Genomic DNA, 18,090 nt, shown 5'->3' on the forward strand with positions numbered 1-18,090 from the left:
CCCACAACCTCCTGACACTGCGCATGTTGGCACTCAAGTCCCTACACACTCCACCAGACAGTGCTCCACCCCCCCTCCCACCATCTGTACATTACTATCTCCTCCCCCTTCCCAGCCTCCTACAGATTGCTGCTTCCATTCTGCATGTGAAGTGTGCTAGCTTGTGTGAATGAATGGCTTGCAATTTTCTTTTTCTGGTGAAGACTGTGGCAAAAACTTTGTGTAAGTGTCTTTTAATTGTGCCTGTCTGCAGCTTAATATGCCATCTTTATCATAAGCAGCACTCTACCTTTTCCTACATCGTTGGAGTGACTGAAACAAAGTTAAAAATAAGAGGTGAAAAAATATTGAAGTATAACAGAAATAAATGGTAGATACTATAAAGGAAGTTAGAAGGAAGGTCATAACATGTTTTCACAGAAAAAACAAGTAGAAATGGGCTCGTAAATAAATATGCTCAACAATAATAATAATAATAATAATTTTATGTGGCTCTGTGGCCTGGTGCAAGTCTTTCAGTAAACTGACATATGCAACAGAAAGCAAAAACATGCAATCATACAATATGATCCTACTGCCCAGTTCAACAAAGACCAAAAAGATGCTGACTGGGGGAAAAATTGTGTAGTCACAAATTTTGTACACTGGTAGGGGGGAGTATAATGAACAACACACTAAAAATCCTGACTGAAAGGATTTGTGCATTGGGGAGTGAAATTTTCATGCTTTTCTTGAATAACTCAAAAACTGCAGCTTATAGTGAAAATGTTTCCAGCACAAAATTAAACTACAGTAAATTATCTACAAAAAAGGTCCTATTCATTTTATCTCTAGGAGCAATAGTTTCCATGTTGCTGGGGATGGAAAAAATCACAGATAATTAAAAATATTATTTAAACAGCATAAAATTAATATCTGTCTTCAAGCAAAGTGTGTTGAAAACAAATTATCAAAATTAACACCTAAGCTAACATTACACAGGTCACTGACATCATCACACTTACAATCGAAGTACGACGAAAGGTAGATCATAGAATTTCCCACTAACATTACACAGGTCGCTGACATCATCACACTTACAACTTAAACTCTTTACAGCAAAGGAGTTTTACATAAAAGATTACTTAAGGGCTCATTGTCGCCAGTCAGCTTTAACAAATAGCAGTTTTATGATTTTTTTAAACTGATGAAGCAATCAGTATGAATTGTTTTTCACATTATTTATTGATTCTTGGACAGCATTTTCTGATTTTTTTAAAGAAATTCAGTCATCACTAAGTGATTCACTGTGCCTGCAACCCATTCCATCAGCTTGAGATACGGTGTATGTCGAATTTTTTATTTTAATTTATTCATTAGTTATTTCCAAAACAGTGACCTGAAACATATGACAAAATTACATCTTTTCTTGAAATGTCCACCATTTTATTATTTTTTCAAGTTTAGTAAAACTGTGCTATTAGTTTGTGCATAATATCCTACAGATTAACATTTTTGTTTTTTTTGTTTTTTATTTCAGATAAGATTTGTAGATTACAGGACTTTCATCATGGACACACCTCATTTTGGGCAAAGCAACTTTTAACTCATCTGATTGGGGGCCTAATGATGACTGAATTTCTTTAAAACATCAAAAATGTCCAAGAATCAGTAAAATGTGCAAATTGATTTATGTTGAGTGCTTCATTAAATTTTACCAAAAAATTGTAAAAACTGCTTATTTTACATGCTGACTGAGGAGAGTGGACCATTAAAAACTGGATCTAAGTACCGATTCAATAAACTGAAAATAATTCCACTATATAAATACAAGCTCAGTGAAGTTATTTTGTCTACTCACATCAGACAATTGAATAGGAAATGCTGTGGAGATATAAGTTGTCTGTAAGCTGAAAAGTGAGCAGCACTTGTAGTGAGGGAGGCTGCCTTTCCTGGAAGAACACTACAGATAATGTACAGGATAACTAAGGATCAATTTCCCTTCTAACAGTGTTGTATAGTCTGCGGAGATTTAAGTACATCCCCCACCCCTCCCTCCCCGCGGTATGTCTGCACATGTCATAAGGTGCACTGTTGAGGGTTAGTATAACTTTGTGAAACACAATGCAGTTGCTACTTGTGATGTAGCAGAGTAGATAGAGAAGGAAATCATATGCTCAATTTTCAGTTTGCAGACCTATGGAGAAGGACAGTGCATGAACATAATCCAGTACCCTATCTTCCCTCAGTTTCCTGACCTCCAACCCCACCTTTCCACTCTGTTACACCCACAGAACACAATTTATAACTTAGATTTGGTACACACAAAAAAAAAGAGAAACCAGTACCTTTAAATGACACCTCCACCCCTCCGCTGACACACACACTCCATCAGTAAGGATTTTAGTATCTTGTTCATGGCACTCTCTCCTATCACTATACAAAAGTATTTACTACATGAATTTTTCCCCTAATTTTCCTTCATTGACTGGATTGAAAAATGAACACTTGAAATGGCTTACAGTTAAGTTTTGCAGCAAATTAGCATAGCATAGAGTATGTTAAAGTATTATAGAACGGAAAGTGCACTGGACACCGTGAGACTGGGAACCTGTGGTATGGCACTTATTAATGTGGCTGGACCTTTTTGAGGCCAGGGTGATACTGGCTGGTCAGAGGAGTGCTAGTCGGTGGCTGGATAACAGATTTACTGGTGTCAGAGAAGGAGATGGCACAGAAGATTTGTAATCATCCTCTCCTCCCACCCAGTCATCCCCTGGTAATCATTGAAGGATTCCTCGCTTCAAACTTGGCCTCACCTTCCTATCTTAAATCCTTCTCTAGTGTATCTAACATCACTCTTATAGAATACACAGCTGTCATTACCTCATAAATTCAGACTCTATCATACTTCCCATGGACAAAGTCTACACCACTGTGGTCATGAGTCTTAGTAACTACACTCCTGGAAATTGAAATAAGAACACCGTGAATTCATTGTCCCAGGAAGGGGAAACTTTATTGACATATTCCTGGGGTCAGATACATCACATGATCACACTGACAGAACCACAGGCACATAGACACAGGCAACAGAGCATGCACAATGTCGGCACTAGTACAGTGTATATCCACCTTTCGCAGCAATGCAGGCTGCTATTCTCCCATGGAGACGATTGTAGAGATGCTGGCTGTAGTCTTGTGGAACGGCTTGCCATGCCATTTCCACCTGGCGCCTCAGTTGCACCAGCGTTCGTGCTGGATGTGCAGACCGCGTGAGACGACGCTTCATCCAGTCCCAAACATGCTCAATGGGGGACAGATCCGGAGATCTTGCTGGCCAGGGTAGTTGACTTACACCTTCTAGAGCACGTTGGGTGGCACGAGATACATGCGGACGTGCATTGTCCTGTTGGAACAGCAAGTTCCCTTGCCGGTCTAGGAATGGTAGAACAATGGGTTCGATGATGGTTTGGATGTACCGTGCACTATTCAGTGTCCCCTCGACGATCACCAGTGGTGTACGGCCAGTGTAGGAGATCGCTCCCCACACCATGATGCCGGGTGTTGGCCCTGTGTGCCTCGGCCGTATGCAGTCCTGATTGTGGCGCTCACCTGCACGGCGCCAAACACGCATACGACCATCATTGGCACCAAGGCAGAAGTGACTCTCATCGCTGAAGACAACACGTCTCCATTCATCCCTCCATTCACGCCTGTCGCGACACCACTGGAGGCGGACTGCACGATGTTGGGGCGTGAGCGGAAGACGGCCTAACGGTGTGCGGGACCGTAGCCCAGCTTCATGGAGACGGTTGCGAATGGTCCTCGCCGATACCCCAGGAGCAACAGTGTCCCTAATTTGCTGGGAAGTGGCGGTGCGGTCCCCTACGGCACTGCGTAGGATCCTACGGTCTTGGCGTGCATCCGTGCGTCGCTGCGGTCCGGTCCCAGGTCGACGGGCACGTGCACCTTCCGCCGACCACTGGCGACAACATCGATGTACTGTGGAGGCCTCACGCCCCACGTGTTGAGCAATTCGGCGGTACGTCCACCCGGCCTCCCGCATGCCCACTATACGCCCTTGCTCAAAGTCCGTCAACTGCACATACGGTTCACGTCCACGCTGTCGCGGCATGCTACCAGTGTTAAAGACTGCGATGGAGCTCCGTATGCCACGGCAAACTGGCTGATACTGAAGGTGGCGGTGCACAAATGCTGCGCAGCTAGCGCCATTCGACGGCCAACACCGCAGTTCCTGGTGTGTCCGCTGTGCCGTGCGTGTGGTCATTGCTTGTACAGCCCTCTCGCAGTGTCCGGAGCAAGTATGGTGGGTCTGACACACCGGTGTCAATGTGTTCTTTTTTCCATTTCCAGGAGTGTATGTGACTCAAGGTCTTCGTCAACTTTCTGACACATCTGCATACAACTTTATGACCATGATACCATTGACAAGTGCAACATGACCTCCAGCAGCTCCTTTTCCATCCCAAAACCTGAAACCTGAATCCATCTCCCTTCTCACACCCGCAACCCCCCACACTCACACCTTTTACCCACTCCACAAACCCAAACTCCATGGGTCTCCCAACTGACTGCCCTATTGTTGATGGGTACAATGCTCTGTCAGAATGAACCTCTGCCTCTTTTGATCAACACCTCTAAACTGTTGTCCATATACTCCCATCCTACATCCAAGCCATTGCCCAGTTCCTTAACCGTCTTCCCACAGTTCCTGCCCTGTCGCCACTAGACTCCTTACTATGGATCCAATGTGGTCACAGAGTAACATCCCCTATACCTATGCCATTCAGTCATGGAATGCTACCTTTCCCAGAGTCCTCCTGATATCAAACCTACCTCCTCTTTTCTGACCCTTCTGGTCAACCGCATCCTGACTGACAATTATTTCATTTCTGTAGGCCTAATCTATGAAGAAACCCATGGCATTGCTGCGGAAACCCACATGTCACCTTTGTGTGCCCAATTATGGAGAAAATATTCCTATTGATCAATGCCTAAAACCCCTTTTCTGGTTAAGATTCAATGATGACATTTTCATGATCTGAATTCATGACAGAGACAATCTTTGCTCTTCCCCCCAGAACCTCAGCACCTGCTCACATATGAAGTGCACCAATCACCAATAATACCTCCTCTTTGACAGCTGTCACCCATCCCATGTGAAAAAGTCTTTTCCTTATAGCCTCCCCATCTGTGGATGTTGCATCTGTAGTGGAAAGCTGGAGCTCTCAATATATACTAATAACCTCACTCACCAGCATCTTTACCAACAGACAATCTTCTGTCCAGCTTATACCCAAACAAGTCTTCAATGCCATCTGCTCCTCTGAGAACAGGAAACCTCCTAACCATCCACTGACCAGCATTCCTCTGATCACCCAGTATCGCCTTGGTCTGGAAAAGTTCAACCACATCCTCCAAACGGATTCAATTACCTCTTGTCATGCCCTGAGATGTGGAATATCCTACCAAAAATCCCACCCACTATCCCCAAAGTAGTTTTCAGTTGCACACCCAACCTACAGAATATCTTCTCCATTCCTAATATAATACTAGTCCCAATACTGAACATGATAGGTCATTTCCATACACCCACCAGCCACATCTTATCACAGGCCAATAAAAGGCAGGGCTACATATGGAAGCAGTCATGTTATATATCAGCTGTGCTGCAATTACTGTATGGCACTTTATGTGGGCATGGCAAGTAACAAGCTACCTACTCACATGAATGGCTATCACTAAACTGTGGCCGTCTGCAAATTTAATCATCTAGTTGCTGAACATGGTGCACACCAAAACGTAAATGACTTCAACAGCTATTTCACTGCATGGGTCATTTGGATACTCCCAACCAGAACTAGTTTCTCGGAACTACAAAGATGGGAACTGTCTCTCACAATCTTCCTGGCCTAAATCTTTGCTAACTTGTTCCTACTCCCACATCTTAAGTTTTCATTTCCATCTTCTTTCCACAACACTCCTTCTCCACCCAGATCACACACTGCCTTCTTCAATCACCCCTCCCCCCCACCACCACCCCTTCCCTCATCCAATGTAGGCATTTCTCCCCCTTTCCCCTCTCTCTCCTCCTCCTCTCCATTCTCTCTCTTCATCCTCACCTCTCCCCCACCCCTCCATTTCCCTCTCTCCCTCCTCCTACATCTTTTCTAGCTCCAGCCTCTGTACTCTCTTTGTCTTGATGTACAACTGCAGAGTCATCTGTCCAAAGACCTGTCTCTTTCCCACTACTTCCTCCTTGTGTCCTTCCCTACTCCCTAACCACATTAGCTCGGGCAACTGCTTTCGATAACTGAATATCAATAATCAGTCTTACAATGCTCACAGGAGCATGTATTTGGGTGTCTGTATGATTGTATGTGTGAACATGTGTACTTTTGCTAGAAAAAGAGACAGTGCTCGAAAGCAAGTATGAATGCTGTTTTCTGTTACGTGCATCTCTGCTGCATGCATCAATCTGCTACAGCTGAATGGCCTTATTTTATGTACTGCTCCATCCAAGCATTTCCATTACCATTATGAAGTAAAAATGCTATTTACTTCATTCTTCCATTGTAAGTAATCCAATGAATCTTTTTATCATATCAGATAATATAAAAGTCTGATGCTAAAAATAGTTTTTATTGTTCATAGCAAAGATATGAAATCAGGCTTACTTTAACATTATCAAATTGCAAGACTTGAAAGAAATCACCAAAATAATAACAATAACTCCTTCTAATCTCCCTTCTACATCAGTTATATACAAATAGTATGAGAAATGAGGCTATCATTTCTGAAAATTTTGCTATTTTTGTTTGACATACAAATTACCCATTGCATAAAATCAACTGAAAACTTCACACTTCATAGTTTGATAAAAATTCATAAAGTGCAATTCCAGACAAATAATGATGGGCCAAAAGTATCAGGGAAAAAAGTGTGATAAACCATTACTTGCTGAAATATATCACACAACAATTTATCTGTAAATTGTTAATTAGATAGTTAGAAAACTAAATTTTGTATATCTTACAACTAAGAGTATATTCTGCTATATTGAAATAGGCACAAAGCTGCTTCACTATTTACTGAATAATAATTAATGCTGGTATTATAACAATTTTTTTTGTTTTTTGTTTTTACATTACCTCAATAATAGTCTGTCCAAGAAAATCATCTGATTCTCGTGTAAGTTTCTGCCTCAGTTTGGATTTGAGATCATTATCTTCATCCCACACTCGGACTTTGATACGATCTGATGAGTTGTGACATTCACTGTAATAAGTAATTTGAATGTTTCTCTCCTTGTTGATGTTATACAACTGATATGATAAACATTTATTTGGAACTACATTAACACATTTCTGGCTATGTATTCATTTGTTGGAGCAATTTAAATATTTTTTGCTAAATAATGTTCAATACTATAAACTTATACACTTCAATCAGAGATGTAAATGGTTGCTATCTGACATTGATCAATATAAACCAAATAAAACAGAAAGAGAAAAACATATAAAGCATTAACAAACAAATGAAAGAAGGTATGTGGAGACAAATACAAAATGCAGAGCGAAAAAGTGCTATTTAAATGGATATGCCTTATTCACTCCTGTTTTATTGTGGAAAATACATGTTAGTTCTAAGCTTTACACATGAGTATTCTTATTGATCATAAAAGATCTCATTGGTATTTAATATCTTTTACAGAATATCTTTATTTAATGTTATGTAATTACTCAGTATTCTGAATCGTGAAGTGATATAAGGAAGTGCCCTACACAGATTTCTGGTAGTCAGGAGCCAGAGGTTTATTTTCCATTCCAAACTATCTAGGTTTATCTTTAATTTATTTTATTTATGATTGATATTATACTACAAGAGATAACATTTATTACAAAATTCACTGTAGTTAACAACAGTAATAGTCTGAATACTGAGGAAGAAAGTAAACTACTGCTGAAAAGAAAAATGAATTCCCATCATATGACACCCAGCAGAACATGTTATGCACAAGAGAGAGGAGAAAGCACCTGCTTTTTAATGACTGGAACTGCAACTGGAACCATTCCATATCAAAATAAATGGCCAATGATGAGAGATGTCCAACTACTAATTGTTACCATCTGATTCCTTTATACTACCATTAGTACTATGACAAATTCATTAACTAGTACACAGATGATTTTTTGAGATATGGAAACAACTGGCAGTCTCTATTTTTAAGTTCTGCCTTTAAAATACACAAAGGGTAGAGATTGATACCTCATACAGGTCTTTGTTAAACAACGATTAATCCCAACTTAGTCTCAACAAGACGGGGTCTTAAGATACAATGGACTGACCATAAATTCAGTGATGAAGCATTATGACATACTATAATCACATAAATGAAAATTGATGCTGTTTTTTATGGGGTCAAACATTCCACACTAAGCTGTTTATGCAAACTGTAAAATGTGCAAAGAATGGATTCCAAGCTTGAAATTTACAGTGTGTGATATTGAGATCTCCATATCATTACAAAGACAATTTTTCTGCTCATGAGTGTGCATAACAGTGATCACAACTCTTTATGTGCTACCACTGCAACAATGCTTCTTGAGTAAAAGAAGATGTTACTGTCAGTATGGTTCCCACATTACAAATGGAGGCAGCATTAAAAATAATGGATAAACTTGAAGGCAGCAATACTGCTGGGCTGTTACTGGCTGGATTACCTTATCGTCTGACTCCTGTGATATTGAATGAGCTACCAGTGGATATATGAGTATATGAACGCAGTGATTACCTGAGTGTTGTGTACACTGTGAATAGGTAACAGAACCTTGCAGTCATGCAACAGAAAGCAAGGATACAGATCTCTATGGCATGAACACAGGACCCTGACAATGTTAGCACAATAACAGACTATAATAACAGGTCTTCACTTAAAACTTCCGGGCTGATAATAACAGGTCTAAGATATTAGTTCAACTTATGATAACCATCATACTTGACCATGCAATACATTGGTGGAAAGTACATCAGATTATGTCATCAATTCCAAACAACTGTGCTTCAGCTTGTGAAACAAGTCTGATTGCAATGATGTTTGATCACTGGTGAAATAAATGTAGTGGCTTCGAGACAGACAAAGATCACTGGTGAAATAAATGTAGTGGCTTCCAGACAGGAGATTCATGTAACCCAATGACCTGTGTCAGATTCACAATTTTTTACATTTTCCCCTCTGTGGTGAATAATCTACACAGATGCCCAATAAAGATGGCCATACAACCTAATGTCCAGTCTTCAATTTCCACCATGCATTGATGGAGCCAACTGCTAAGTTACTGTACAGACAGATCTAGTTCCCTTCTCACAGTTTTGGTGTGGTATTCCTGTAAGATAACACTTTATCACATTGCATTTTTATTCAATGAACCATGGATACAACAATTTCTGCAGCATTATCACCACTATGTTAATGATTGAACATACATGACACTCAATTGACCAGAAAATCATACTTCACATACAAAAGATAAACTTGCATCCGGGTCATCAGGAGAGGTATGATCTATCAGGATGGGGGTTCAAGCACGAGGTTAGGAAGAGATACATTTTCAGTGAGTGGAGTGGGCAGCATAATTCTCTTTTGGAATGTGTGAAAATGTTTATGGAGAGAATATATCTCGAGCCAAGACTCAGCAAGAGATAATCACAATATCAATCAATGACATCTAACAAAGGAACAACTGAATCATGTTTTTCACCTAAGTTGCATTACATGCCTGCCTGTCCATATGCCACTAATATTCCAGATCCAAGACTCACGTGACACATTGTTGCATAGGTCACATACCTACAGCAGACACAAGTGTAGCACCTCTTCTAGGCAACTACCCACCACCATCTACTATTAGAGCATTGCCATGCACTCAATATTTTGTCAATGGCAGACACATCAGAATTTGGTTGCGAAAACACACTTGACCTCTTAGCCACAAACAATCCAGATCTGATAGAGAGCATCATGACTGATACAGGGATTAGTGATCACAAGGTCGTTGTAGCTAGGCTCAATACAGTTTCTTCCAAATCCACCAGAAAAATAATTTTATTTAAAAAAGCGGATAAAGTGCCACTAGAAGCCTTCCTAAGAGACGATCTCCATTCCTTCCGAACTGACTATGCAAATGTAGACGAGATGTGGCTCAAATTCAAAGATATAGTAGCAACAGCAATTGAGAGATTCATACCTCATAAATTGGTAAGAGATGGAACTGATCCCCCGTGGTAAACAAAACAGGTCCGAACGCTGTTGCAGAGGCAACGGAAAAAGCATGTGAAGTTCAGAAGAACACAAAATCCCAAAGATTGGCTAAAATTTACAGATGCGCGAAATTTGGCACGGACTTCAATGTGAGATGCCTTTAATAGGTTCCACAACGAAACATTGTCTCAAAATTTGGTAGAAAATTCGAAGAAATTCTGGTTGTATGTAAAGTACACAAGCGGCAAGACGCAGTCAATACCTTCGCTGCGCAGTGCCGTTGGTACTGTTACCGATGACTGTGTCGCTAAAGAGTTATTGACGCAGTTTTCCGAAATTCCTTCACCAGGGAAGACGAAAGGAATATTCCAGAATTTGAAACACGAACAGCTGCTAGCATGAGTTTCTTAGAAGTAGATACCTTAGGGGTTGCTAAGCAACTCAAATCGCTTGATACGGGCAAGTCTTCAGGCCCAGATTGTATACCGATTAGGTTCATTTCAGATTACGCTTATACAATAGCTCCCTACTTAGCAATCATATACAACCGCTCGCTCACTGATAGATCTGTACCTACAGATTGGAAAATTGCGCAGGTCGCACCAGTGTTTAAGAAGGGTAGTAGGAGCAATCCATCTAACTACAGACCTATATCATTGACATCGGTACGCAGTAGGGTTTTGGAGCATATACTGTATTCAAACATTATGAATTACCTCGAAGGGAACGCTCTATTGATACATAATCAGCATGGTTTCAGAAAACATTGTTCTTGTGCAACGCAGCTAGCTCTTTATTTGCACAAAGTAATGGCCGCTATCGACAGGGGATCTCAAGTTGATTCCATATTTCTAGATTTCCGGAAAGCTTTTGATACCATTCCTCACAAGTGACTTCTAATCAAGCTGCGGGCCTATGGGGTATCGTCTCAGTTGTGTGACTGGACTCGTGATTTTCTGTTAGGAAGGTCGCAGTTCGTAGTAATAGACGGCAAATCATCGAGTAAAACTGAAGTGATATCAGGTGTTCCCCAGGGAAGCATCCTGGGACCTCTGCTGTTCCTGATCTATATAAATGACCTGGGTGACAATCTGAGCAGTTCTCTTAGGTTGTTCGCAGATGATGCTGTAATTTACCGTCTAATAAGGTCATCCGAAGACCAGTATCAGTTGCAAAGCGATTTAGAAAAGATTGCTGTATGGTGTGGCAGGTGGCAGGTGACGCTAAATAACGAAAAGTGTGAGGTGGTCCACATGAGTTCCAAAAGAAATCCATTGGATTTGATTACTCGATAAACAGTACAATTCTCAAGGCTGTCAATTCAACTAAGTACCTGGGTGTTAAAATTACGAACAACTTCAGTTAGAAAGACCACATAGATAATATTGTGGGGAAGGCGAGCCAAAGGTTGTGTTTCATTGGCAGGACACTTAGAAGATGCAACAAGTCCACTAAAGAGACAGCTTACACTACACTCATTCGTCCTCTGTTAGAATATTGCTGCGCGGTGTGGGATCCTTACCAGGTGGGATTGACAGAGGACATCGAAAGGGTGCAAAAAAGGGCAGCTCTTTTTGTGTTATCACGTAATAGGGGAGAGAGTGTGGCAGATATGATACATTAGTTGGGATGGAAGTCATTAAAGCAAAGACGTTTTTCGTCATGGGGAGATCTATTTACGAAATTTCAGTCACCAACTTTCTCTTCCGAATGCGAAAATATTTTGTTGAGCCCAACCTACATAGGTAGGAATGATCATCAAAATAAAATAAGAGAAATCAGAGCTCGAACAGAAAGGTTTAGGTGTTCGTTTTTCCCCCCCGCGCTGTTCGGGAGTGGAATGGTAGAGAGATAGTATGATTGTGGTTCGATGAACCCTCTGTCAAGCACTTAAATGTGAATTGCAGAGTAGTCATGTAGATGTAGATGTAGATGTAGATGGTTGATATAGTGGCTGCTTTATAACATACTCCATTTTGAACTGATTCCCCCACCCCCTTGCTTTCCGCCACATCCCTCTTTTCCCTCCCTCATGTCAGCTGAACTCAACAGGCAGAAACTTTTCCTGAAACATATATCTCATTTCTACAGGAAAATTTAGCATCTATTTTTGGCAACATACAGACCTTTTTTTTTCTTTTTGTTTGTAAATGATTAGATGTGCTAATATAAAACGTCATGCTATATGAGTGAAGATGGTTGTTGTTATGTTGTTGTGGTCCTCAGTCCAGAGACTGGTTTGATGCAGCTCTCCAAGCTACTCTATCCTGTGCAAGCTTCATCATCTCCCAGTACATACTGCAACCTACATCCTTCTGAATCTGCTTAGTGTATTCATCTCTTGGTCTCCCTCTACGATTATTACCATCCATACTGCTCTCCAATACTAAATTGGTGATCCCTTGATGCCTCAGAACATGTCCTACCAACCGATCTCTTCTTTTAGTCAAGTTGTGCCACAAATTTCTCTTCTGCCCAATTCTGTTCAAAACCTCCTCATCAGTTATGTGGTCTACTCATCTAATCTTCAGCATTCTTCAGTAGCACCACATTTCAAAAGCTTCTATTCTCTTCTTGTCCAAACTATTTATCATCCACGTTTCACTTCCATACATGGCTACACTCCACACAAATACTTTCAGAAACAACATCCTGACATTTAAATCTATACTCAATGTTAACAAATTTCTCTTCTTCAGAAACGCTTTCCTTGCCATTGTCAGTCTACATTTTATAACATCTCTACTTCAACTATCATCAGTTATTTTGCTCCTCAAATAGCAAAACTCATTTACTACTTTAAGTGCCTCATTTCCTAATCTAATTCCTTCAGCATCACCCAATTTAATTCGAACACATTCCATTATCATCATTTTGCTTTTGTTGATGTTCATCTTATATCCTCCTTTCAAGACACTATCCATTCCGTTCTGCTGTTCTTCCAGGTTCTTTGCTGTCTCTGACAGAATTACAATGTCATCAGCAAACCTCAAAGTTTTTATTTCTTCTCCATGGATGTTAGTTCCTACACTGAAATTTTCTTTTGTTTCCTTTATGCTTGCTCAGTATACAGATTGAATAACATCGGGGATAAGCTACAACCCCGTCTCACTCCCTTCCCAGCCACTGCTTCCCTTTCATGCCCCTTGACTCTTACAATTGCCATCTGGATTCCGTACAAATTGCAAATAGCCTTTCACTCCCTGTATTTTATCCCTGCCACCTTCGTAATTTGAAAAAGAGTATTCCAGACAACATTGTCAAACACTTTATCTAAGTCTACAAATGCTAGAAATTTAGGTTTACCTTTCCTTAATGTATCTTCTAAGATAAGGGTCAGTATTGCCTCACGTGTTCCAACATTTCCACAGAACCCAAACTGATCTTCCCCGAGGTTGGCTTCTACCAGTTTTTCCATTTGTCTGTAAAGAATGCGTGTTAGTATTTTGCAGCCGTGGCTTATTAAACTGATAGTTCGGTAATTTTTACATCTGTCAACACCTGCTTTCTTTGGGATTGGAATTATTATATTCTTCTTGAAGTCTGGGGGTATTTCGCCTGTCTCATACATCTTGCTCATGAGATAGCAGAGTTTTGTCAGAGATGGCTATCAGTAGTTCTAATTGAATGTTGTCTACTCCCAGGGCCTTGTTTCAACTTAAATCTTTCAGTGCTCTGTCAAACTCTTCACGCAGTATCATATCTCCCATTTCATCTTCATCTACATGCTCTTTCATATCTATAATATTGTCCTCAAGTACATTGCCCTTGTGTAGACCCTCTATATGCTCCTTCCAACTTTCTGCTTTCTCTTCTTTGCTTAGAACTGGGTTTCCATCTGAGCTTTTGATATTTCTACAAGTGGTTCTCTTTTCTCCAAGATTAGTTCTTGAAAAGTGACTTTAAAAAAGTGCTGACTGGGTACTTTTTCGCAGGACTGTTTGCTTTCTACAAAAGTTCCACACTTTTTTGTTGCAAAAGACCTTTTGTTTCTCCATCTGGCAGTATTTCAGTTTTCAAGAATGATTGTTCTGTTGAAATGCAGCAGTATTTTCCCGCCAGTGAACTGAATGTGTCACTGAAGTAAGGTGTTTCCGGACATCGCTTGGCTTTTCCTGCCCAATTCAATGATTAAACAATCTGCAGACTACGAATTTTGAACTTCCATGGGCATTCACAACTGTGAGATCTATGTTTAACAACACTACAGATTGAACTGACTAGAGTGGCCGGCACTAAAGCAGAGTCCTCAAGGTCACGGCCGCTGCCTGCCACCAGCAGAGGCTGTGGGCTGTGATTCGCCTGCCTCTTGACTCTGTTGCCATGTAGGTACCGTCAGCAGTGTGGTAGGACAGAGCAGCTGAAAGCTCAGTATTACCGTGTTATATAGAGTATTCACGTCTTATCTCAGTGCCTCATTGTCTTTAGAAAGGTGCTTTGGTGGGTGTTTGGTGGTGAACAACACTGTAGGAGCAACGGCCTACTTGTAGTGCTCCTTTAGTCGGTGTGCATAAAGGGCAGAAAGACATTCATAAGCAATCGAAAATTATCATATCAAATGTACTCAACTTTTGTACTGATCTGCCCGACAATGAAAAAGCAAAGAATAACCTAAATTTTGTGCAAATTCATAAACTTAGTGCTAAAGCGTGTGGTGTCTCCAAGTCAACTGTAAGCTGCATTTGCAAATTTGTGTCACCGGCAGAATCTCCAAACATGAATGAGGTTTCGATACTCCAAGAAAGGTATATGAACATGAACAGAAATCAACTGACTTTGTCGATTTTAAGAAAGAGCTCATGCATAGAACTGTACTTGGATATTACAACAGAGGAGAGTATCCAACAGCTAAAAAAATACAGGCTGACCTCCATGAAAAAATTAATTACTCAGGCTCAAAGACCTATGTTCTTCATCTTCTCCACTCCCTTGGTTTCCAATTCAAGAAGTGTAATGACAGACAGAAATTCTTAATGGAATGCAGAGACATTGTGGCAGCAAGAGGAAAGTTTTTGCGTACAATGCACTCCTTGCATGCTGAAGACAACAGGCCTGTAGTGTACCTGGATGAAACTTGTGTTTCACAGAACCATAACAATAAGTATATATGGAATGACTCCAAAGGAAACAGCAGTTTGAAAGTACCTGCTTGTAGAGGTGGCCGATTAATCATCGCCCTCGCTGGTTCATTAACCACAGGCTTCACACCAGAGGCCAAATTTGTTTTACATGTTGGGAAAAGTTCTTGCCAATCTGATTACCATTCAGAAATGAATGGAGAAGTTTTTAAGAATTAGTTTATTCAACTGCTGTCTGTGCTGGAAGAAGGGTCAATTATCATGATGTATAACACCAGCTACCACTCCATTCAGACAGAAAAGCTGCCACATTCAAATTGGTGCAAGGCAGATATTATGGAGTGGTTAAAGAGAAAGAATGTTTAATTTTCAGTCAATGAAATGAAGGCAGAACTCCTATCTAAGGAAGAAATTGTAGGTGCCAAAAAGACTTAAGAATCAGATCAACTATCATAAGTGGTGGCCATTAGTTTACTCGACAGTAACTGTCAATTAAAATAAGATTGTCAACTCTGCATTAATTAACAACAGTTTTCCCTAACAACCTGTATTGAATGTCTTCACATTCGGATATAATCTTACTACATTCGGTTTACTTGTACATTCGAAATTTAACTCCTTGTTTTCATAGAAGGATATACTGGCTGTTTCGTAGTAAGGGTAATGTAGTTCATAAAATGCCAAAATGTTGTGCTGCTTCTATATTGACAGTATATATAAACAGCGCAGTAACATCAGAACAGTCTCAGCACCTATTCTGATTCTCCAAGAAGAGCATAGAAATCTATGATATTTGACGATTTTCACAAAAAGCTAGAACACAGAATTGTATTACTTTAGTATGACAGAGGATAGTATCTGATGGCTAGAGAAATACAGGGCAATGTCCATGATAAAACTGATTATTCTGGCCAGTCACTTCAATGCACCGTCTTCTCCTCCTACTTTGTTTTTAATTCAGAAACTGTAAAGATGGACGAAATTTGTAACACAAGACAGGGACACTGCATTAGTAAGAATGAGGTTTTTGTGTACCAAGCACATATTGCGTGCTGAGAATAATAGGCTTATAGCAAATTTAAATAAAACTTGGGTTTCACAAAACCTTTCAAACAAATATTTTGCTTGACTTTATAGAAAATATTGGCTGCAAAATAACTATAGTTGCTTTTTTGCTTGACTTGATAGAAAATATTGGCTGCAAAATAACTATAGTTGCTTTTTTGCTTGACTTGATAGAAAATATTGGCTGCAAAATAACTATAGTTGCTTTTACATAGTGTATATTGGCATTTTGAGTGATTGATGCAATGACAAAGGCTATGTATTAGCAGCCAGTAAAATATTTTTGGCAAGTAGGCAATATTCAAGGTCATATTAAAGTGAGAGGTCCAAACAAAACTCCTGGTGATGGCCTACAACAACTCGCGCACTGCTGTGCACGGAATATAGAGGAAGTAATTTGCCTCTGTATGAGATATGATACAATAATGATGTCTGAAATGTTACCAAAAATAATTTTGTAGTTTTCTTAACAACATTCTCACAGGAAGTTTCTTTGCGGTCCTACAGAACGAAAAATAATCAATGACTACATTTTTCGCTACGTAGTAGGCACAGTTTCACACCTCTTATAATATTTTATTTTTTATGTCAGAATACTTTTATGTTTCTGAAATAAAAGATGCAGCATATGGATCTTTAAACTTTGAGGATGTTCATATATATATTTTTTTCAGTCCTATTACATTAGTGATTTTGTTGATACCACAGGTTGAAGTAAAAAATTATTTTTCTAAAATATTTCTTGTAGCATTAGTTTTAATTTCTTTCTTGGCAGATAGTCAGAATTTTCTTTTGGAAAGTACTCCATCATATTCTAGACTAAAAATAGAGTTGCTCAAAATGAACATCTGAAATTATCACTATAAAAAAAAAACTGGCAATGTCGTAATATGGCGAGATGACCTTGAAGCATTATTTTCGTGTCGGTCACTATAGCATAGAAGTAGAACCTAGCATACAGTAACTCTATTTTTGCATTAGAGAAAGGATTTTGGCACAGTTGAAAAAAGTTACAGATTTCATTTTCCATTCGGCATAGTGCAGAAGGCAGGCTGCACAGGTTATAGTGGCAGATGCCGTGATCGTAAGCAAACTAGAATTTTGACTGCCAGAAGGGAAAGGAGCAGTGCTGACAAACAAGTGCCACCTGCCGTTGGTAGGGGTGCAGACTACAGTAAAACTGACACATATTCCATTTACATGGGGATCCCAAAAGTGGATTTCGTAAGCCGATTTCCCAGTAGCCTACCGCTTCTGGGTGGTCATGTAACACACCAAAATCGATTCTGGAAATCCGCTTCTGGTGGCTGGTTTTTCAAATCTGCAATCAATTTTCACTTTCATGTAAATGCAACTAGTTTTTAAATGTGCTTGGACTAATAGGTTTTGTTTGTTTTTAAAAATTTTTGGCTAATATGGATGGAGTAACTTTATGTGCAGTAAAGGATAAGTAGAAATATGTGACTGAAGCTATTTACACCTCATCTACTTGATGGGCCAGTAAATCTGCTTCAGCAACAGCAACAGCAAAAAACGGTTTCCAAAATTCGGTTCTCATCTTTCAGAACATATGTTGCATGTAAACATAGTGACACTGTTACAGGGATCGCTGGTCTCGTTTGGTGTTGTAAGGACGCTAATTAAAATCTGTTATGGACATGGATTAATTGCTTCACTTATTTC

At 39.9% G+C, this 18,090-nt stretch overlaps 1 protein-coding gene across 1 annotated transcript in view; it reads right to left on the minus strand.

Moving 5' to 3' along the window:
* Positions 1–18,090, minus strand: part of LOC124805294 (protein unc-13 homolog B) — a 473,759-nt gene that overhangs the window by 290,927 nt on the left and 164,742 nt on the right. The window contains exon 7 of the mRNA XM_047265806.1: positions 7,155–7,281. Within this exon, the coding sequence (XP_047121762.1) occupies positions 7,155–7,281 (127 nt within the window). The remainder of the gene's footprint in view (positions 1–7,154; positions 7,282–18,090) is intronic.

Source organism: Schistocerca piceifrons, chromosome 7, assembly GCF_021461385.2.
Source record: "Schistocerca piceifrons isolate TAMUIC-IGC-003096 chromosome 7, iqSchPice1.1, whole genome shotgun sequence".
NCBI classification, from domain to species: domain Eukaryota; kingdom Metazoa; phylum Arthropoda; class Insecta; order Orthoptera; family Acrididae; genus Schistocerca; species Schistocerca piceifrons.